The 25,001-nt window shown below is 29.3% G+C and overlaps 2 protein-coding genes across 4 annotated transcripts in view; one reads left to right on the top strand and one right to left on the bottom strand.

Annotated features, from left to right (window-relative positions):
* Positions 1-63: 63 nt before the first annotated feature.
* LOC114122073 (probable tubulin polyglutamylase ttll-15) lies at positions 64-20,172 on the top strand. 2 transcript variants are annotated; one of them, XM_027984626.2, is made up of 11 exons: positions 64-206; positions 11,871-12,341; positions 12,416-12,876; positions 13,500-13,667; positions 14,772-14,891; positions 15,413-15,642; positions 17,731-17,894; positions 17,974-18,149; positions 18,260-18,369; positions 19,319-19,529; positions 19,881-20,172. In XM_027984626.2, exons 3-11 carry the CDS (start codon positions 12,652-12,654, stop codon positions 19,989-19,991), a joined length of 1,515 nt encoding a protein of 504 aa, XP_027840427.1. In that variant the 5' UTR covers positions 64-206; positions 11,871-12,341; positions 12,416-12,651; the 3' UTR covers positions 19,992-20,172. The 2 variants fall into 2 exon arrangements, with proteins under 2 accessions (XP_027840427.1, XP_027840428.1); XM_027984627.2 differs by lacking the exon at positions 64-206 and adding an exon at positions 263-474.
* LOC114122071 (lutropin-choriogonadotropic hormone receptor-like) overlaps positions 16,550-25,001 on the bottom strand; it is a 63,492-nt gene continuing 55,040 nt past the window's right edge. Inside the window, exon 16 of one of the 2 annotated variants that reach the window (XM_027984624.2) lies at positions 16,550-16,910. In XM_027984624.2, coding sequence (XP_027840425.2) covers positions 16,889-16,910 — 22 coding nt within the window. In that variant the 3' untranslated portion in view covers positions 16,550-16,888. Of the gene's footprint in view, positions 16,911-22,192; positions 23,046-25,001 lie in introns of those variants that run through there. The other variant, XM_050207812.1, reaches the window with a different exon arrangement.

Below are 25,001 nucleotides of genomic sequence, written 5' to 3'. Positions count from 1 at the left end.
TTATTATTTAATATTACGAATTACAAATTTACAATGTTGTGGTGCCGGTGCGCACGTGCGCGTCCACAACACAAACGCGGCTGATAACACCGTGTTATCACTTATCAACGATGTAGGCCGCCGACCGGCTGTTATCTCGAGTGGCGCGAGCGCGGCGGCGGGACGAAAATCAGAGACCCGACGACGGCGCATACCTAATACTTTCGGTAAGACGGTTATTATAATATGGTTGGTAACGATTTAAAATATTGAAATGTGAGTTTCGTGAAGTTTTATTATTATTTATTATTGTAAAATTGTTAACTGTTTACCGATATGGCGGCGTTTGATGCGTCCGAAAAGTGATTTAATATAATGAAAACCAGAAACACAAAACCGTCGAAAAAGCCTATAGGCTAGCTATAGGAGCAAACATTTTAGTAAACCGTTTGCTGTTGGCGTACCGGATGCATGTTACTTGCGTACCAAAAAAAGGTACTTATATTTTTCAGGTATAGTAAAATTTGACTGGTAACTTGCGTTCCGTTTTGGGGACGCAAGTCGGCTGTATAGTAAAGTTATTATAGATATTACCCATCTACTTAAATCACTAAAATCTATAGTTCATAAACTATTCTATAATAAACCTCACTATTTGTGGGATAGAGAAAGTTCGGTTTATTGATACAATTTATATTTATCTATAATCTATACTCTATAGTCTATACCAATCGTGATTTATCGTATTAATTAAATTTTGTATACATTATGATATATTCATGTCTTAATTAATTAGCATTAATATTATAAAAAAAGCATTTAAAATTAGAATTCTTAAAAAAACAAATCGAGTTAAAAAAACCGAAATTTCCCCATTAAATTTTATAATAAACTTTTCATTTAAATGTATACCATATTTGAATTGAACTTTTAACTATTATTACAATATGACAACTTGCTTACACTATGTATTTCATATCTATGATGACAATATGATGTTATGAAACTTTTGTATTATACCTAAATTAAAATAAATATCAATGTGTTTTTTTATGAACATATTAATATCGATATTTTCAGAACGCCAATTATATCACGAAATTAGGTTATAAAATAAAGGTATAGGTACTGGGACGCAAAGGGGCGGGGAATCGTAAGTTCCTATACGATGGAAGACAGGTATATGTGTAAGTTCCTACAGGGTAAAAAAAAGGTACACGTGTCAGTTCCTACACTAAGTATATTATAAGCTATCAATCCACGTCTATAAAATACTGTCATACATTTTAACCCTTTATTCTGTATAATATAATATAATTTATTAGCTATCTATCTAATTTAATTTAATAATTTAAAAAATAATAATTGTAATATAACAATATAATAATTGTAAAAAAAAATATAAGTGAAATAATTATTTTTTCATATAACACAAACATAGAGTTTTTAAAACAGAGGTGTTTGGCCGTAGATTTCATTTTGGCCAAGCTTGGATTCGTAAAATACAAAATATAGATTATGCATCACAATTTAATTCAGTTTACGATATAGGAAAATGGTTGATACATATTTTTGGACATTCTTTTCTAAATCCAGAGGAAGTGAAGGATTGTTTTACAGATAATTTTATGGCAGATAAACCTGACAATTCAGCAATCACAGAATTTTGTGATTATTTAATTGATAATTATATTACAAATAATAGTATTTTTCCACCGAAAATATGGGTTAAATAATCTTCTGATAGAATACACACGACAAACGCATACGAAAGTTTTCATTCGGATTTTAATTCAAATTTTTATCATCAACATCCGCATATTTTTAAAATTATCGAAATTCTCAAATTATTTCAAGTTAATACATACATAAAAATAAGAAAAACTGAGAGTAATTTAGTAATTAAAATAAGTCAAAAACATGCCGAAAAAAAATTTTATAAATAAAAAAATAAAAGAATATTCAACTAAACAAATTAATCAATATGACTACGTTAAAGCTATAAGCTTCAGAAATAAACCTCATAAAATATAATATATATTTTTTTTTTATTGTTTTATTATATTAAAATTATTAAATTGATAATATTTATTAGGTTAATTATTAAATATTGTATAGAATGCACTGCTTTATATTTTTTACAATAAATGATGAATTATTATTATATTACAATTATTATTTTTAAAATTATTAAATATTATATAAAATGCACTACTTATATTTTTCTTTACAATAAATGATGAATTATTATTAGGTAAATTATTAAATATTATAAAGAATTATTTATTATATAGAATAAAGGGTTAAAATGTATGACAGTATTATAATATGATATAACTGATATTAAATTGATAACTTATAATATACTTAGTGTAGGAACTTACATATGTACCTGTTTTTTACTGTGTAGGAACTTACATATGTACCTGCTTTTTACTGTGTAGGAACTTACATATGTACCTTATTTTATCGTGTAGGAACTTACATTCGCCCAAATAGGCTAGGTCCCTTTTTGAATCTTTTTTTGCGGGACGCAACTCACCTACTGATAATATTTTCGGAAAAAAAGTAGGTACCTAGTAGTAGGAATGCTCCTAGCGTACTTCCGTTAAAACACGATTGTTGCCATAATCAATGTTACAAAAACGAAGCACCGGCCAGCCTTGACGTGATTTTATATTATTATATTTTTTTTACTAGGAAAAAGTCTGTACAAATGTATAACAAGTACACCACTTATTTAGAATAATGTTATCGGCTTAAGACGATGATCGTAAAAAATACCCACGGATATAAAATTTCACTCGTGAGTACCATTTATCATGAATGTTCTGTAATATAATATTTGAATAAATAAAATAATTAATAGTATTTTTATTACCTAAACTCCCAGGTATATTGATAATTTTTTTTCATTCTGATTATTTTACCTAGTACAGTTTACTTGAATTATATTGTTGGATATGTGCCTATACCTATAGGTACACTTACAGTACATAGTTAGCCCCTAAAATATCCAAATTTGAACTGAAATTATGACTGGCTTATCCAAAGTACAGTTTACTTGATTTATATTGTTCATATTAATACTTAGTTACCTACTTACCTAATTTACATAAATTGTTATAATATGTTCATTGCATAGAGGTATACAATATTCATTACAATAAATTGCATTTTTACTACCCAACTATAATTATTAAATATAATACTATTTTTTCAATACACAATATTAGAAAATATTTTTTACGATAAGTGTAAGTAGTAAGTACCTATATTGTAAGATATTACTATATTAGTGGCTTTATATAAACATAGAAATGAAAAGAGTACGACTGTAAGAAACCGTTATTTAATATGAAAAAACTTTGGAAAATATTATAGGTAATTATTATTATTTTATATTTTGAAGTTCCAATTGAACGTTGAATGTTATAGGTAATTTGTAAATTTTGTCGGAGGTTTTTTTTTTTTTTAGCGATACGCTTAAGGTTTTAAAAATTCTTAAATCGTGCAAGATTTTTACTCCCTATCGTAGTGGATACCATTCATATTCGACGTGTTTATTATTTCCCCGTAGAAATCCGAAATTAGTAAACTATAAGCTAGTATGCCTAAATAGTAATAAATGGTTAATGCAACAAACTGCGGACTTTATGAAAATATAATCGCGATTTTAATTTTAATCGTTGTGTTTCATTTAGGTATTTTTATGTTTGTAGTATATGTTTAATGTTTATCGAGATTTATGTAAATATTAAATGAATATTAAAAAACATTTGTTGGGTAAATAAATCACACTTGAGCATATTTAGTGGAATTCATTCCATAAATTTCCATTATTCTGTTGAAATAAAAATAAAAATAATTATATTCAGGCTTGTCCGAATAGGGATAGGTATTAAGTGCAAAGGGATTATTACACCATCACACAATCATCTGTAACAAAACATAAGTAACAATAACAAATTTTCAAACAATTAATATTATTAAGAAATAGTATTTATATATTATATATATTATATTGATAGTGTATTACATAGTTCAAATCAAAAAAAAAAAAATAATAATAATAATTTAATAATAAACGTCAATGCGGATATTATTGCGTATCGACGTTCAATCACTTTTTATTTACCTATATTATGCAGATGTAAGCGAACTATTGGTTTTCTCTCTTCGACCCACACACAAACAACAATTGACATGGCGAATTAGCGTTCAGAATAGCTGAATAACGAATATCGTGTTAATAATAAAAATAATAATAGTAATATATTTATTTCACCGTACAACAGAGTGTCAATAAAAATAAAAATACATTTTATACAATATAATTAAATTTGTATAGATACGCCTCTCCAAAAAAGCTTTCAAAGTAGATTAGGTTAGATTATCAGCTTTATTTATATTTAAAGTGAGTTTGCTTATCGTCAAACTTAAAGTTAAAAAACTAATTGAGTTTTTTCACAGTACCTATTCCAATTTTTTAGTGAGCGATTTAGTGAGCATTTACAAATTGTAATATTTTACATATTCATTTAATTTTAATAACAATTTAAATATTGTAAAATATCCAACTTATAAAATATAAATTATTTTCTTTGTTTTAACATAAATACATAAGTAGTAGCTTAATGTCAATTTACTGTAATATTAAATAACACACAAATTCTGTTCAGCCAAATGCAAATTTGTTAGGTACATTGCATGTGATTCAGAGAGAAAACAAAATATTGTGCGTTGAATCAATAGGTTATAGATAAGTATAGATCATAATCCATAGATCAATACCATCAATTATCTTTTTACTTCTTTTTTTCTTTTTTTTTAAAGTGGTTTCTTTTAATATTTAGTTAATACGTTTTATGAAGGATCTTAAATAAATCTGAATACTGAATAGTGAATACTAATTTGTTGTGTAATGGGCAGATAGGTATTTATTTTAATTTAAAATTGAATTGCTCGGTTAAGGCCTTAAGGGACTCCTAGTAATATTAATCTTGTATTCTTATCAAAAATTGGATTTAAATTAATGTAATATTATTTGGATAATTTACCCATAGACCAATTTACTTTTATTTAAATTGTTTAATTTAATTCCAACGTGTGACTTGAATTTGTTGTTTAGTAGGTATAGTTATGGTAATTATTTTAATTTAAAATAATAATTGTCATACCGATCCTTATACTCCTTTGTAATGACTACACGGTGAACGACGTGTACCTAATGCAATTGCTTAGCTCTAGAAATTTATCTTGAACTTTAAAATTAAAATTTGTGTGGATTAATGTATAATTAATTATCGTATAGTATTTTTTTAGTATTAAATTGATGATGACCTATGTCCTATAATAAAAATTTTAAATTAACATACAGTTTTAAATTATATATTATATTTTGTAGGTGGGTAGTAGGTGGGTCATTGTTTAAATACTTTGCAGCTAGGGTTTGAAATATGCTTGCCATGCTTTTGCTCCCTTGACTCCTGTAAGCATATCAATCAGTATATCCATCAACTTAATTTAAAATAATAATATTTGCTACATTGAATACATTATATATGATATAGATTAGGTTAGGTTAACTTAACTTATTCTATTTACCTTTAATTCAATTTTAATTATAAATAAATTAAATTATTAAAATATTCCATATACTTATTACGCTTAGCTATTAGGTACTTAATAATAAATATGTTATTCGATGCTCTCTGTTGAAGTAGCTTTTAAATTATACTTTTAAACATTAAAATGCAATGCCTATTAAAAAATACATTTTCATTATTAAATGAGTAAAATTTAATTTAATTAGGTTAAATTCAACACTGCACAATAAACTAAGAATTGCAATTTAATAATTACCTATACCTAGTAAAACTTAAAAACAAATATATAAATATATTATCGTAATACTGCTAAACGTATACTATTAAAGGTTAATATTTAGTAAATATATATTATATTTTATATATTTATATAGTATAAAAATATAAAAAATATTTAACGAATCAAATATAATCAATAAATACTAAGTTAATTAAATTTAACCTATCATATACGATATAACATACATAATGTATTAAGTGTGATATAATTGTGTGAGTGTCGTGTGTGTGTGTACATATATGACATACTGTGGCGATGCACATCAAAAGACCATCAAAAGACATCCTACACGGTGGTCGACGGAGATGTGAGAGGACATTATAATGTTTTAGTGTAAATTCGCAAAAACGGGACAAGGTTTCTTTGACGATTACGAGGTCCATTTAATGAAAACATAAATAAATCTAAAAATACTGCAAGTGTTTTCTCTAGAAAATTACTGTCGTTTTAACTTTTAATAATCATTAGTTCGCTCACAAAAAAAAAATAAATAATAAAAATAGTACACTTATGACGTATACATTTGAAAATTTTATAATTTATTTTAATTATTTTATTGTGTTTATAGGTATTTGTATATTGCATGTATGTGTATATAAAAAACTCTCCGACCCTGTAGGTATATAAGTATATTATATGGCGTACGAGTACCGGAGCATATTGTGTAATACATGACACGTGAACCCAAGTTATAATTAAATTCAAAAGTTATAAATAATTTTAATGTTGCAAAGTGCTATGCCCATTTACTAAACAAAACGAAATAATAAAAATTATTCTCATAAGCTAAAAAAAATAATATAACAAAACAATATTATACATTATTTCTATCTTTATTTAAAAAAAAAAAAAAGCAAGTGATGAAATATTATAAAAACAAATTCTTATTTTAAATATGTACGTATACTATATGTAATAACTATTAAGTAATAAATTATTTTGTTTTATACGTGACGTTTAATGTTAGTAAGATCTGTTGATTGATAAATTATTTGTTTTTTTTTAAATATTACTTTACAAAGGTTTGTAGGTAACACGAGATCTACTTAATTATCTATCACATTTTGTTATTACAATATTTATTAAATTTAATTTTCTAAATAAATGTTGACCAATCTTATAAATTGAATATAATGTAGTTATTTTTTTATACATTTACAAAGAAAAACTATATTTTCGAATGTTTTGATAGCATTGAAACGAGTATTGTCCATTATATGAAAAAGAATCATTTCGAAACCTAACAAAAATGTATGTAGTACATTACCATGGGTCATGATTAATGAAAGATTAGACTCATGACCACGATTATATAACAAGAGCAATAGGCCTATATAATATTATAACTATAATGTAACCTTTGATATTTTTAAAACTTTACCTCCAAACGTCAAAAGTTAAATGGAACCTTTTAGCCTTATTGTTTTTACTTAAAAAAAACGTTGTATTGTTATTATATTTATAGAAAGCCAAAATCATTTTTAGGGATGTTTAAAATCAATTTATTTATGACCAGTTACCTAATCAAAGTTAAATCGACTGCATTTATTGTGTTTTGATTGCTTATAAATTAATTAATAATTATATATTTTTGTGTTCAATTATTTTGAAGAGTTCAAGAGTGTATGTTATGTGCCCAATGTAAAATAATATGAATTTAATTACTGTATATTCAATAATCTTTTTATAATCGAGAACTTTGTTTAGTTTACATTTTTGACTGATTACCATTTTCTTTTTATAAATTAATTTGTTTGTGAAGAGTGGGCGATAAATGTTTTCTTCTTACTGAACATTTTTAGATACGTTAAAAATTTTTATACTCTATTACATGCCATATTCTTGAATTGGTCCGGATTTATAGTCGAGGGCTGATGAGTAGGCTGTCGTTCAAGGCTCTTATAGTTATGTCATTATTTATCGTTAAATACAAGAAAAAGTGTATTTAATTTAAATGTATACATACATTTATAAACATATAATAATATAGAACTAAAACAATTTCTAAGGATTAAATAATCTTCGTAAAAAAATTAAAGGTATTTATATATTTTACGTATTATTGTGGTACCTATATATTATGTAATACACGTATGCATTCTAATAAATATGCAATGTAGTTATAAAAAATCTATTAGAAAGGTTTTTGTTGTGGCGTCCGCTGTGAAAATAAAATCAAGAAAAGTTATAGATCATAGGTTTAGTTAGACTTAAAGTTAAAAAAAATGAGTGAGCTTTTTATAATAGTTACCATTGCCACAAACAAAAATTCTGAGTGTGCAGTGTGTACCAATATAATACACTTGCGTATAGTACTTGCGTTACTTATTGGAATCCTTTTTGAATTGAATTTAGACTTTGATTGTAGTTGGCTATTATAAAATATAAGTCAATACGAATTTGAAAATCACTACAAAATTGCCTTGTAATCAACAGTTCGGTACCATAAAGCACTTTTAAAGTGCGTAGGAAAAATCGAAAAACAAACAAAAAATGATATGACGCATTCGTTTTGATCAGTAATAATATGTTCTTCGTATTTTTTTGCTCGAACTTAACGAAACAATTTTTAAAGGTTCTGTCGTTTAGTATATGTGTATGCTGCTGAATTGCACTAGTGCAACGCCTTGTGCGTTATATTTACGGAATTATCTGTCCAGTCGAGCTGCAGGCTAGTTAATCTGGCACATTCATTTAGATCATTAATGTTAAGTGCATATATATATATATATATATATATATAGGGGACTCGGTTTAGTGACAAATTTTATGCTCGGTAGATACTTAAAACACACCACACAGCAATCTTTATATTATTTTATGCTCGTTCGGTATTTTATATGTATATATATCTGAAGTGACACGTAATACGCGTATAACACACCGTGGTTTTTAACAATACCGAAGTAGCGATAGTCATAAAACATAGTACATATGTAACATTTCGTGACGAGCACGTAAACTCGTGAACATCGCGGAACGGAGCGTACAACGAGAAAGGAGATTATTCGTGTTCGATGAGATTATATTTCCTCCGAGCGCTTAGGTATTTACATCATTATACTGCAGTATGGCATCATCGATATACGTCCTCTCCTTTTATTCTTTCTCGTATCGACGAAAACTCATTTGCGGCTAACTTCAGCTGAAGTATGCGATACAACAAAAATACTATCTCGTTTGTAGAAAAATCTACAAACGGAGAGTTCCATCAGGAATTCTGCAACCATCGGCGTAAAACCTGCACAGCTAATGGTCACACGACAATAGTCAATACAATATTTTACTTGTATCGTTTCCTGTTTAAACGTCTTTAAGACTCTTATTATAACTGTTTGATTAACTAATGGAAACTATAAACACTCAAGTTTATTAAAATAAATATTACTCTAATTTGACACGCTGTATACCATGATTCGATTTAGGAATACATAGCGTTCGTATAAAATATCGGACTCAATAACTTTAATCCGTTGCAGTCGCAGTATATATTTTTATAAAGCGTATACATTATATATATTATATATAACGTGAAAATAATAAAATTCATTTTTTCGAATGTGTTCAAATTCGATACATCTTTGTTAAAATTTGATATGTTTAGACAAAGTATAGGTATTGATTAAAACGTCTTTTTAAACGATCGTATTCATGGGTTTGGTATATTGAGTGCCCCGCTGTTCACGTTATTGTGCTAGTTTTGTAAACGTAAATAGTGTGAGTGAAAACTGAACTATATATTATATCGTATTGTGGATTTTGAGAGGTACCCGACCTACGTGTAAAATACGCATTAAATAATTTGCATATAATAAACCTTTGTAAAGAGTCCAAGCCTTTATGTTTCATGGTAATTATACATTGATACGCACGTGTGAACGATGATTGTACGTGAAATCAAAATACTAATCAATAATAACGATCGATATTCGATGATTACCGCAAACGTTAATCAACATTCGCTATATCGCCAAATACTATACAGAATAAACGATATTCGTATTATGTCCGTAAAATAATACAATATTATGAATTCAATAGTATAACATGTATACGATAATATTCTTAAGTCGTTAATAAAACCATTCGAGTTTGACTTATAAAAAGCCTGCACTATTTTTCTCGAGGGTTTTTTACACAAATATTTATGTGTTCATCTGTATTCATATACAATATATACATTAGAGATAAAAAAAAACCGTTCGTTATTTCCGCCATGCAGTAACAATATAATTTAATAAATTACGTTTGAAATAAATAGAATGTTTAAATGTAAACAGCTACCGTCTATACCGACTACGCGTAGGTATTATAATATGGTCACTGCTGACATGTAGTGGCACCGTAACGGGCAAACCAAATTCGTACACTTCTAAAATAAAATAATATTCTACACACACTGCTGTAATATTATAGCGTCGAGACTGTTTAAATATTTAATAAATGACATACCGCGAGCATATTATTTTATCGTTCTCGTAATACCAAAAACAATATATGGTTTTATTCAGTAGCAAAGGTGTTAATATAATAAAAAAAAAAATTAATAAATAAATAATTTTAATAATTACTTTACGAATTATTAGTTTTGATCTAATTTTTCTTTTTTTAAATTCTTAATATTTATTTAATAAAAAAAAAAAATAATAATAATAGTTCAGATTGTATAGTTTTTATACTATGAACTAATAATTAATATGTTTTGTTGCAGGAATTCGCACGTGTATCCTTTTGGCAATAACACTTCGCGCATCGCTTATTATTGTACTGTCGACTTACGGTTTTCATATATTATGTAGGAACGATTTTTATCATGTTTCGATTTTGGCACTCTCAGCTGACTGTCATTCATAGTTTCTAAATGTTAAATATTAGAAACATTTGTTTTTTCGTTCATTATTTCGTCCATTATAATATATAGTTAAACGTATTAAATATATAGCTGTATGAAAATCACGAGACTAAATCAATAAAGCGTACACTTCGCAAGCCTCTCGATGTCAAAATCGGAGATTTTCGTTATACCGCAGCAATCAGCGTGTTTTTTTTTTGGTTTTAAACTTGCAGAAACACCAAATATGAAGATTTGGCCGGGTACATGCGCCGTCTCCCATTGTGAGTCGTAGTCCTGGTTATTTCTCACTGTAGACCTTGTAGACGGCGAGCTTATTATTTCTATACCGCGGTTATTCCAGCCCTGGGCCTTTGTTGCCATTGTATAAATAGTATAGGTACAATTAAAATCCGCATCTGTGTTTATAGACGGGCCTTGGGGTTTGTATACGGAGAAACCGACTATGTGGATATCCTCCAGTTATTTATTTATTTATACACCTTTGGGCAGGACTACTGGAATGTCTACGAAACGAACACAATAGTATGCCGAGTTATTTTCTGTAATATCTACCCACAATGTGCATTAGTAGTATAATAATATAATATGATTATATAGTACACAATACGACGTATACGTTATACAGACTAAATGTGCGTCATATTATCGTATAACCTAGTATGAATATCAATGTATATAATATATATTATATGTCATGTATTATACCGTTACATCGTTACATTATAACCACATTTATAACTACAGGCATGTGATTTTTTTAGGAGGTTTTGACTTTTAAGCTTAAAAAGAAGAAGCAGTAACTTATGTTATAAAAGATTCCATAATCGGCTCGAAACTCATTCCAATCCTCTAATTAAAGCTTATTCATCAAATGTTATTCCGGGTAATCCTTCGAGGCGCTTAAAACGCAACTGGTGTAGAGATATAATATGTAAAATTAATGTTTAAATTCACTTAAAAGTGTCATCACTGGGTGGCTGCTTTTATCGAGCTTATTCGTGTATTTTAATTTATTTTAACCAATGCTCTTATATTGTACCCTTGAAGCACAGACTGTGAATATAACAATAAAGGGGAAACAAGCTTGATAATGATACTATAGAACGTTAAACGTATAATATAATATAATACGATGTTTATTTTATAGATTTCAACTACGTCTAATTCCTGATTTCTATCGACGACGAACGAATAAACGCTCGTGCACGAAACTTCGTTTTGAGAGAGTCGATAATATTATAATAAACGATATACCTCCGGAGCAGACGAGTGGAATGATGTCGACCGCCACGAAAGTACATCACTCGCACTCGCAGACGAATCAACCTGCAAACGCGGTACCACTTCCCAGTTCCCACCAACTCGTCCGTAGGTGTGCGCGGAATAAAAAAAAATCGTTTACGATTTTCGCGTTTTATGCCATCCCGAATACGGTTTTGACCGTCGCCGTTCACGGCCAACTCACCTGCCCGACGCGGACGTCATCGCATCGTAAAACAGTAATAATACGTTTCAGACCGGACGTCGTCGCGCGTCCGTATAATAGTAATTTTACATATTATACGAAACTCAGCAGCGCGCACTGCACTCGGAATACGAATAACCTGCACACACTCGCGTTCGTGATAATAATATTATTATGTTAATATATATATATATATACAATGTACGTATATAATGTATTACTTGCAGTCGACGAGAGTGAAAGGATGAGCGCGGTCGTCGGGTCGTCGGTCGTCGGCCTACTTTCTCCGGTCCACGTGGATCGCGCGTCGCTAACCGCAGTCAACAGGTAGGCGGTGGACACATACCTATTACGACTGTGCGATGTGACGGACGTGTGCGCTGTGGTGCGTGTGTGTGACATTCGATTCGCCGGACGACTCGGACGGATTTTCCGATTTTCGCCGGCTGATTCGGCGGTCAGGATGAGGCTCCGATGGTTTTCCATGCCGCTGGCCGTCGGCTTCATGCTGCTGCTGTGCGTCGTCCTGTTGGCCGTCAACTTTTTCGAACTCAACTGGATCCAGTACGAGCACAACAAGTTCCATCACGGACGAGAGCCGTTTGCGGTACAGCCTCCGCCGCCGCCGCCGTCTCAGTGGCACGCGGACGCGGCGAAAAGGCCCTCGTACATAGTCCTGGCGAAAAACGTGAGACATTTCGCCCTCCCACGCGTATAATATCATAATTTTATAATAGGTTTACCTAGATTATCGAATGTCTGTGTACGACCCGCGCGTTTACCGTATGCGCTTTCCACGTGTTCATCGTCGTGTTCGGTTTTTCGATTAAATCGCATATTTCTAAAAAAAAAGAATCCTACCGTTTCAGTACTCGACTTAAACGCGATATCCGGCGACGGTGCCGGGTACAAAACTTTTTACGGATTGCGCGTAGGATTCTTTTTTTTCACGATTATTAACAATCGCGTAGAAGACGATTAATAAAAAATCACATTACATGTCCGGTGTTTTTATACCGCGCGAACCGATAATGACCGTCACGACAGTCTCGGAAAATGTACGGCGACGTGTAAGATTTCATTCAAACGTACTTTAATATACGCACTATATCGGTATTGTTATATCTTTTCGAGATAAAAATCAACAGATTTAGTTCCTTTTATTTTCCAAGATATTTTTCGGTTCATTCGTGCTACAATCGCCGAGTATTATTGTTTATGTATACGATTTCAACGTTACAATCGTCACATTTGTCATGTATATATTGTGTGAGTGTCTGTCAGAAGTGTGATTTTGTGATCGTTTTTCAGGCCGATGCTGGACATTTGACGCACGTTTTCGACGTGTTCAACGTTTACGGGTACACTAGAAGACCGTTCGATAAAAAAGTGGACTGGGACGTTATATGGGCTCACGAATATCCGTTCAAAACGTACGCCGACAAGATCACGTTTTCCGATTTGAAACCTCACCAAAAAGTAAGATATCAGTGGATGTTCAACGTTTTATTATAATATTATATTGCCCGCGTATATCTGCCAAAAACAATCTCTCATTAAATACAAATGACGCGAAGTGTGTATACGTTCAAACTTTCTACACGCCGTGTTTACACGCTCAGTAATGTTATCACTTATTATACACGGTAATTTTTTATTCAGATATACGCGTTATCGACCTCAAATATCATATATTATGTACCCATTGGCCGTCATCGCGAGAATATGGGCAAATGATTTTATTATAGTAAACTTTTTTTTTTATTTGACGGGACGAGTAAATTATATTTTTTCATATTTAAAACGTGGGCAATATTATTTTAGTTTTCTGTAATAATTATATTGTATCAACATAATATTATATTAATTATCAATAGTATTAACAATAATAATATGCACTCATTATTATCATATTATAAAAATGTACAACATTTTTATTTATTATAATATATTTTCTCAAAATATTTTCATTAGGTATATATTTAGCATTATAGCCCTATAGGTAGGTATATATTATTTTTTCGTCATCGAGAGATTGGTTCTTATCTATAATATGATATAATCAGTTTATTAATCTGTTCCATCAATATTTATTTTGAAACGAGTTTTGAGTTTCATATAAGTTCTGTAAATCATTATCAATATAATATGTGCGAAATTATTTATTCATATCATTACGTGTTTTTTTACGTTATAATTCTTTTTAATATATCTTTGTATACTTACATTTGGATTTTAAAATATATTTTTAATCACTTAAGTACTTTACCCGAGTAGTAAAAAAGAGTTTTAAGATACTAATAACAAATTATGAATTGTTATTAAAAATAAATGTGTAATGAAAAATTAATAACAAACATTTTTTTAACACTTTTGAATATCATATCTCATTGTTTTATGGGAAATCTTTGATATTTTTACGCTTTTCTTTATAGTTTTTAGATAATAACATCATAAATAATTATTGTTATTGTATGATAATAGGTACTTCTAAAACTAAAATTAAGTCTTAAATAATACATTAATCGCTAGTATAATTTTAGTTAATACGTATATTTAAAATGTTTATTTGTTTTGTTAAAGGTCAACCATTTCCCTGGCGTAGGTTTTATTACCAATAAAATTGATTTGGCGACATCGGACATAAAATACGTACCTCCAGCTTTTCACATGCCGCTAGAAAAATCAAAATTTTTCACATTTGTAAGTTATATTTCAGATCTTCGAATATAAATGGATCCATTAAACATTTATGTGCACCATAACGTTATAATACTTTGATAGAAAATATTTATAATAATACCAAAAACTTTTAGAATGTACTACATATACAATTAACATTTTTTGTTTGAAATTAACTTCTAAGAACTAAAGTTTTACTGGCACTTTTGTTTGAATGCATTTTTCAACTAACATGGTTAATACATACACGATTACAAGAAAATAATAATATTAAATTCACAGAAAACATGTTCTATGATCTAAAAATGTTTAAAAAAATGTATATTTATATACAAAAAAAAAAAAAAAATTAATAATTTGTGATATCAACCAAAAAGCAGGGCACAATTATTGATTTCTCTGCTGCACTTATACATTTACGTTAAATAACTATAGCGTTACATAATATATTTAATGCTTGTTAATAAGCGCTATTGGCTTCGATAATAATTAAGCTCAATAATTTTATTGTTTTATAATACGTTGGGATGTTATTGTTTCAGGCCAAACAATATCCTCATAAACTGTTCGTTCAAAAACAGAACAACCATCGAGGTATAAAAATTAAATCAATTAAAGAATTGGACTTCAATTCAACTGGGACGTTTATCCAGGAGTATATTGATAATCCTCTGTTGATTGATGGATATAAATTTGATATCGGAGTATACACAATTATTACTTCCATAGATCCTCTTAGGGTTTACATATACAACGGGGACATATTATTCAGGTACATAATATTATTGTTTTTCAGGTGGTTTCATTTATAACTATATAATAATGTATACACTACTTTTTGGTCGAACTTACACATAAAATGTGTTCATTTATTATCTGTATACATACCTGTACGTATGCGTCGCGTTCGTTTCGTAAAATGTTTGTTTACACGAAATTTATTAGTGTATGATATGAGTATTAACTTTTATAGTATTCGATCGTAGGTACATGCCATAATATTTTTTCTTTGACTATAACAAACACATTATTTTGTTGATTTTGTCGTGTTATTTAGAGGGAACGGTATAAGGGTTGAGGTTACAAATAAGAAAGAAAATGATTGAAATTGAAATTATAATTTCATAATACTAAAAAATTGTTGGTTTTCTGATAATTAATCATATATTTTAAATCGGGTTCAATTTTCTTTTTTTCTCAATAAAAAAAAAAAAAAAAACTTTGGATCACAAGTTGAGTGTGACTGTTATATTATAATGTTACGAAGATTTTTTTTTTTGATTAATCAAGTTAATAAAGTTATTTCATACATTTTATTTAACTACTGAAAAAATACAAACTATTTAGAAAAAAAACTACATAAAAAAATTAAGAAAGTTTGTGCATTTTAAGTATTTAATGAAACTAATTAACTTTTTTATATAAATATAATGAAGTGATCATGTTCACATAATTAATATTAAAATATTTTAATTTAATTTTAGTTTTTACGATATTATTTCAGTAACATAATAATATAATAATATAATAATTTAATATGATCAAATTACGTTTAATTAATATTGTATTATACTTACCGTCTTTCATTAGGAAATTTATCATTTTTTTTTTTTTTTTTTGAAGTTTATATTTTATGTAATATAATAACACATTTATAATTTTATTAAATTAAATGTAGGTATTTAATTTTTTTTTTCCAATGAGTAAACTTTTAATAGATTCAACTACAATAAAATATTTAAAGCATCAAATAAATAACATAATATTATACTATGTATAATTAAATAATAAACTTAGACTAAAATCTACAATATAAATAAAAAATAAACTATGAGTAGGTATTATATATTTTAAACTGTCAAACAAACATAAATGTAACTTAAAATAAAATATTCTAATAATATAAATAATTTTATAAACTTAATAGTAATACTACGTAGATAATATAGACTATTTGATCGGTCGATGTTTTCTGTTCAAAATACAATCTCTGATTTGAACTGATGCTCAGTCTCATTTTATACATACTCAGCCGTTACCCTAGAGTTATAATAAAGCAATAATATAAAATAAATGGCTGATACAAATAAAATATTCTATTAAAATATAAACAACATTCACTATAAACTATATTATATTATACGTATTATATAGTTGTCATTAATCATCACACAACAGAATAGAATTCTGAGTAATTTATAATTTATTTTTATATAAAATAAAAACAATATTCAATTCTATACTGTGAAATCGTAGGCTTAATAATTATTATAATAATATTGTATAAGGCGAAATAAGTAAATTTCCTCGATAATACGCATTATACGTATATGAGGTCAATACCTACACGTGTCAGTTTTTAAAGTGATTATAAACTGTTTTATTAAAATTAATTAAGATCAGTTTACTATTTATGGTTTATATATTATTTTTTATCCTGATATCTCGGAGAACAACCGTAATTAGTCCTTTTATGCCTTAATTAGTTTCTGTGTTCGAATATTCTACGATATTTTAGGTAAGTTATGGCAAACTAAGTATGATGTCTTAAAAAATACAGATCACGTGTGGTCATTTTCAAGGTTGGTTAAACAAAATTTTACTAATTTTTAAGAATTCTATAATGTCATTTAATAACGGACGATGATGGCGTTAAGACGCACTAAAATAATATAATTTTAAAAAAACTTATTAATGTGACGACTTCCTTAACTCGATTACTTTCTATTTTATGTTTATAATAATATTATTTATGAGTAGGTATATGTTTCGTTTTGATTGCGAGAAAAAAATGTAACTATAAGTGTGTAGAACGTAACGCAGTTCGTTTTAATATTTATATTTTTAAACGTATTTCTAGATTTTGCCCAGAAAAATATCATCCGTTCAATCCCGACAACATAGATAAATACGTAATAGGAGATGACTATTTGCCAACGTGGGAAGTTCCGTCTCTAAAAAAATATTACGTTGACCAAGGCGCTTCGATGAAAGCTTCTGTCGAAGCTCATTTGAAAGCTCAAGGTGACCATCATCGTTCCGCGGAACTAATATACGGTTGAATTGGACTGATAATTGAAATATCGCTTTTTCCTGTTTAAAGGAAGAGATGCCACGAAAATTTGGGACCAATTGGAAGACGCCATACGGGTTGTATGTTTAGAAAAAGAATCAAAGATAAGAAATCTAATGAAAAATTATAAGTCGAAAACGAATTTTTTCGAAATGGCACGTTTTGATTTTGTTGTAGATGACGATCTAAAGGTGTACATAATGGAGGTGAGTTAATCGCGGATTCAAGTTAATCTAATGATAATTTTTTTTTTTGTGAAATTCAAATAAATATGACTATAATTATGTTAAATTTTAATTGTAAAATTTGTTTTCAGGTCAACATGTCGCCAAATTTGTCATCGGCTCATTACCGACCAAACCGTTTACTTTACGAACAAGTGTTATTCAATTTATTTGCTATTGTTGGCCTGACTCATTTTGAACGGTAATAATGTATATTTGCTTCTGTTATTATATAGTACCGATATAACTATACTCATTAATAACCCTAAAAGTTTCTATTAGTACAGTGAATTTTTAAATCATGTATTAGGTATACAATTGTCACGGTTATTTAGAACAATTATAACTAAACAATTGTAAAAATGTGAGCAAGTCTGTTTTAGAGCAAATTTTAATAAGGCATTTAGAAATAATAAACATTTTTAAATACTTAAAGAAAATATGAAATAAATACGACTTGATAATAGTAGTAAAAATGATATTACATAATTATTAAGTGGACTGGCACATTGATGATGTACCTGTAGAATGTCTCAAGTCTTAATTATTACAAGACGGTTAGGTTAAATAATTAGAGGAACTGTTATTATAGAGACCGTAAACAAGAGCAATGCTTGCTTACGCGTTACTTAATTGGAAGTATTTTAATAATAAATGGTTGAACACATTTATTCCTAGGAAAGTTTTAGAATAAATAAAATGTGGTATCATTTTCGTTTTACGTACTTAATAAATTATAAAGAACGATGAAATTATTATTGAATTTTGTATATTATGATTTATGATTTGTATTTAAATTTGAATAAGTATCTAACTATTATTACACGTAAATAATATAAATACTATACATTAAACACCTTTAGTGATGTAAATCGGTATAACCAAGAGAGTAAAATATTAATAATTGGAGTACAATGTTAAGGCAAGTATCGTCGTTATTATATAGTAGTACCTGATATTTTTTAATAAATTATAAAGAAATTTTTTTTTTGGGTTTGTCGTCGAGTGCGGTTTATGAATTTTCCACTGTTTATTATATATAATATGTTTAAATGATATAATTTTAATTACTGTTTTTAATTTTATCGGCTTAGCTGCTTTTCTACTTAACACGTTTTCTAATATATTTTATGTACGGTTTGTATGTTTAGAAGAGAAAAGAGTATTAGTATGGCAGTGTCCACGAAAAATATCGTGGCATACCCGGAAACGTGCGCTAAAATGAATTGCAATTCGTGCGATTCGGAAGACTGTCTACTGTGCAGTCCTTGCATGGACGAGTACACGAAAGTTCAATTAACAAACGCTTATCGGGAATATATCGACAGACATGACTGCAAAAGAGTATTCCCGCCGAAATTTGTAAGTTATCACGATAATAATAATAATATATGTTATGAATAGGATTAATGAATTGTATAGTAGATTTGTTGCATCGCCGACGACTACTAATATATATATTATTATACATTTTGAATTTACGCCAAACGGTGTTCAATGAAATTGCATAAGTTAAAGATTCACAGACTACGTGTAAAAAAAATTATAAAATAGAGAAAACCAAAACACAGCGCATAAAAAAAACGAAAAGGTAGCCATAGAGAGCTATGTTGAAATCGAGTGTCGAAAATGTGTATTATTTATAATATATAAGACTATAGCCTGTATATCGTTTAGATTGATTAATAAACGAAAAACTAATTTTTGTTTCAGAATCCGAACTTTTTGAACAACTCTGTAGATCTCAGCGGTTATAGTCTGAACACGCGTTTGATGTACAAATGGTTCAAGGGAAAATGTATCGCAGACACAGAATGGTGTTAATAATTCAAAAAAAAAGTAAAAAAGTGTTTCCCTAGAAACCGCGAAAAGAGGCCAGTCATATAGTTATACTTTTAATCAAAACGAAAGCCATATTTATTTATTTATTTATATATTTTTGTATTGTTTTTATATTATGTAATATTTAAATTTAAATTTACAAAAAGTTAATTTATTTACGTGACCTAGTTGATTTTACTGAGTGAAATTGCTTTACTTAAATCCAGACCTGCATTGTCATAAAATGTTTAATATGCGCGATTAAGGAATTTATAATATAGTTATATGTTACGCGACAGCAGTCGATATTATAAACTTTAAAACTATAATATCATAATACAAAGATATGGAGGTAGACCTAAGCTAAAATAATTCTAGGAATTTGTAAGCCTCTACAAACATAAACTATATCACTCGCAACCTATATATATAAGTGTGCGTGTGGTAACGCACATAAAATTATAATGTAGTTTTAAAATCAATTTTATTTTATAATGACATATATTATTTTATATAATATTTAAAAACATCAATATCTTGAATAATAGTACACTAACACAAGTCTAAGACCCTTTATTAATAATAATCGAGAATATAATATAATATATTATAATGAATAATTAAACGTAATAGTGATTTGTTATATAAACGTGTCGAGGATCGAATTCGTCCGACAACTTATACAATATAATCGCGTTTACGGCCACGGAAATATTTCAAAGATTTGAAACGTACATTTCTGGCGCATGGAACTATGGTTTTCCGATTATTTTATAGAGTCCATCGCGTGGACGGATAACCGAGTTAAATATAAGTAAATATAGTATGTCTTTATTGGTAATACAACCGCGAGAAAGAAGAACGTTTTGATAATATATTATATTTTAATAATATAAGTTTAAGACCGAACGAAGTGAACAATCACACCGTTTAATGGATTCGAAGACGGTCGATGTATTTCGTCAACTATAGAACAATAACAAAATCAAAAACCGTAGTCTCGACAATGTATCGTGTCCGACTAAGTAGTTTCAGATCATTTAATATTATAAGTACCTATAAGTATTAGCTCTAACAGCTTATTCTACCACGTCATACGACGTTTTGTATGATATTATTATATAATATAATATTATTGCGATGTTGCTCTATCAGTGGCGTAATCCTCGCGTTAGGGATCCGTTTGACGAATTTCGGGGTTTATAAACGATTATATCTACAATTGATTGCAGTTTGCGACGGACGGTGCAGGTTGATCACGACCAAACGAAATGTGTCGAAAAATTGCGCGTATAGTAAGTACCTACGTCGGATATGGATATCCGATAGTATAGTTATACTGATATTCTATAAAATGTCTACTTCCGAATCGACTGTATATAGGTAATCTGTGGACAGCTTTCGATGTCCAATATAGATATCACTATAGATGGCTCGTCACCGTCTTATTCGTCCAATAAAATATACATATTTAGTGCTGGTATCATATTATTGTACGATAAACAGGCCATACGATGAATTCAAAATTCGGTTAATTATCTAGTGTCAACGGGACGGGGTGAGAGGGAGAATTCTAAGCACGCCACTGATCGTTATTATATAATATTATATACCTAATATATTATACATTATTGTCGTATAAGGCTTAAACGCGCGTCGCAATATCGCGCGTTTTCGATTCGTTTTATAGATCGATCTTTGCTTTGACGAATCGAGTTTGGCGATAGACCGTAACGAATCGTTGGCGTTGATATCTCGTGAAGATTTTCGATTGTTGTTTAATCTCGATAAAGGAATAAGAAAAACGAAAAAAAAAAATGTAATAACATAATACAGCGTCGCTGTGGTTCCGATGACGACGACGTTGCTATAAAACAAATAATAATAAATAAAATTAATAGGCAATAATAAAAGTAATAAGAAGAATAAGAATATGACGATAGTAGAATTTTAGTAATAATATAGATACGTCGTGTATTTTATAATCGAGTTTGCATCGTTTGGGAATTTCATCGAAAATTACTAGCCGAAGTTTTTATGAATATGTTTTTGTTTGTTTTTTGTCGAATCGCCCGGTGTATATTATTATTATGATGAATTCTGTGGAACACGTCATAATAATAATATTATGTCGTACGCGTCACGTGTTTTATCGAGAGATAAAAGACCCGGTGTCAGACCGCGTGTGTATAAACACAACCCCCCATAAGGGGGATGGTGGAGGGAAGCAGATCTATTAACTATATATAATATACATAAGCAATATATAATATATTGAAAGAGTGGGTGCGAGTAATAAAACATAAAAATGTTATTATATGATCGATAGAAAACGGGAAAAATAAGAGTCGAAAAATCGATAATAACATGATAATAATAACGCTCAATTAATATGTCAAGGTTTTGACGGAGTGCAAAAATAATTTTAAGACTCGCCGGATAATGCGGATAGGTAGTGGATAATTCTCAGAGTGTGGGACGCAATAATGTTTTTTATACTGCACATGGCTAAAAAAAATGCATTTTATGCGAGACTGGAATCTAAAGGCGTAAATATAAATAATATGTTTTTTGTAGGTACCTATTGATTTATTGATATTAATGTTATACTATACGTTTACCGGAGATTTTAGACGATTCAGATAATTACGCGTTTAGAGTTATTATTTGTGGACCGATCGCCAGCGACGACTCTGATAGTCGCCCGTTCACACGTCACACATAATATAATATTATATTATCATACCATTCGTGCTGTTTAATCGAGGCCGACGATCGCAGTAATAATAAGCTTTACAATATACAATACGTACTATATGGCAACTGCAAATAATAATAATAAATAATAAATAATAATAATAATAATAATTATGACGAAAAAAAATTAATAATAATAGTAGAGTAGATTATATTGTCGAATGTTTTTTTTTCATTCAGGGCTGAGGCAACGTCAACGACAATGTGTGTTTGTGTACCGGAGTTAAGCGTTGGGTGTTGTTGGTTTGCGTTGAATAAATCACTTTATATTCTTTCTCATTCTCCAAACAAAGACCGAACCTATAGTGGAGTGGAAAACAGAAAAAACAGAAACAAAACACAACAGAGGTATAATAAATATCATAAAACAATAAAAAACTTATTGTAACGTGCAAGTCTTACATATCCAGAGCCGTGTTAAGGGGGGTTAAAATTGCCCCCAGGCGCCTTAATTTTGTAAAAGTAAGGGGGCGTCTTTATTTGCGCTTAATACGCTACCGCTATGGCCCCAAATGAAATTCTGCCCCGGGGCGCTGAATTACTAGACACGGCTCTGTACATATCTTATGTTTAATTACTATTGTAGTAATAATGTATACATAAATACATAATATTATAGCTAAGTTAAGAAGGCAGTTAAGTCATACGAGCAATATCACGTTATAATAAACGTTTCACTGACGATTCCCAAAGAAGGACAAAAAAACGGCATGCAAGTACGCGCCCGTAAGTATGAATAATGCAGCTGAATGGCGAAAAATATTGTATTATGCAGGTTCGGAGCATTGGCGTGTTTAGTGGGAGTTTTGCGGGGTTTCGAATTGTACAACGAGCGAATGCGGTCAGATTTTCTTATAATACCGCATAAAATATGTGTTTATTGTTATTTTTTTAAAATTATTTCAATATTAAATAGTACCATTGTTACATAGCGTGGGTATAAACCGTAAATACCATGAATCAATGAATACTCACTCGGTATTATAATATAAAACACCAAATCGCATGACGTTTATGCCATCGTCGTTCGACTGTTATATAATAAATAATTCGTCGTCGAGCTCAGCGACCGAAACTTTAGATAGTTTTATGACATTCGAACAAGTATAAGAATTTGACGTCTACCGTCGGTGGTCATACGCGTCGAAAGCAAGATTATTATTATTATATAGGTAATACCTGCTTGGTAAACAGGACGGGGTGAAAGATGGCAGAAAGAATTTTTCAAGACACTATATATATATATATATATATAGTTTTTAAAACTTTATATATTCGCGTGATTCGCGTCGTATATATATATATACGACCGCAAACGACCGGGGCAAATTACTATTCTTAAAATTTATGGTGAAATAAATCGAAATTTCTCAAGTTGTAACAATCGAATATTCGAGTCACTGTGTACCGACGAGTTGTTGGATTACAATATTATATATGATCTGCCGTGTCTATTTAATAATGAGTTACTCGTTTAACACAAAATCCCGCGTATTTACCGAACTTTGCACGAGTCGCACGTACACAACGAACGCATTTAAAAACAATGCATAATTTACGACGATATTATAAACCGCATTGACAATGAATGATTATTTGTAAAAAGCTTATGCACCGCGTGCAGGCGAGTGGCGACACTAGCTCAGACAACGAATAAAATCGATATCGCATTATTTTATGAATTCTTCGAAAATATCGTACCCGGATTGATTCCACCATATTATGTGTAATTTATCCAGAAATTTAGGACAGTCTCTCTCTCTCGGGTAATTTGATAGTTACACACACACACACACACACAATATAATAATAATATATATATTACGATATTATTACACACTCCATTTATAATATATGATATTTATGCAATCTAACTTTCAAATATTTTATGGGTCACGTCCTACGAGAAAAATTGTTCGAATCCTTTTGTAGTAGAGGTTATTTTACTCGATAGTATATTAGAAATTACGGTTTTAATTATTCATTATAGCAGAGAAAAGATGTATAGGAATAATAACGTGGCACTCAATAAGAGTTCCTTGAAATGTACAAAATATATATAGACACGTGTCCTTTATTATTATATTATTATCGTAAAATCTTGAAAAAATAAATAATAATATGTTCTTTTTAAACGCACTATTACGTATGCATATGTGCACAAAAATCGATTGGCTCTGAGTTTAGAGTATATAATATAGGTAAGATGTTATAATTCCGAGGATACGAAAATATTGGAATAGCTGATCGTTTTGA

This window comes from Aphis gossypii, chromosome X, assembly GCF_020184175.1.
Source record: "Aphis gossypii isolate Hap1 chromosome X, ASM2018417v2, whole genome shotgun sequence".
Classification (NCBI taxonomy): Eukaryota; Metazoa; Arthropoda; class Insecta; order Hemiptera; family Aphididae; genus Aphis; species Aphis gossypii.
The sequence above is the reverse complement of the archived record's forward strand: the minus strand, read 5'-3'. Positions and strand labels throughout refer to the sequence as shown.

What these genes read in the sequence shown, in the direction of transcription:
- LOC114122073 (XM_027984626.2), top strand. Translation starts at nt 12,652, where the DNA reads ATGAGGCTCCGATGGTTTTCCATGCCGCTGGCCGTCGGCTTCATGCTG. An exon ending in ACATAGTCCTGGCGAAAAAC is followed by an intron (nt 12,877 to 13,499) that starts GTGAGACATTTC and finishes ATCGTTTTTCAG; the next exon opens with GCCGATGCTGGACATTTGAC. An exon ending in GAGTATTCCCGCCGAAATTT is followed by an intron (nt 19,530 to 19,880) that starts GTAAGTTATCAC and finishes TTTTTGTTTCAG; the next exon opens with AATCCGAACTTTTTGAACAA.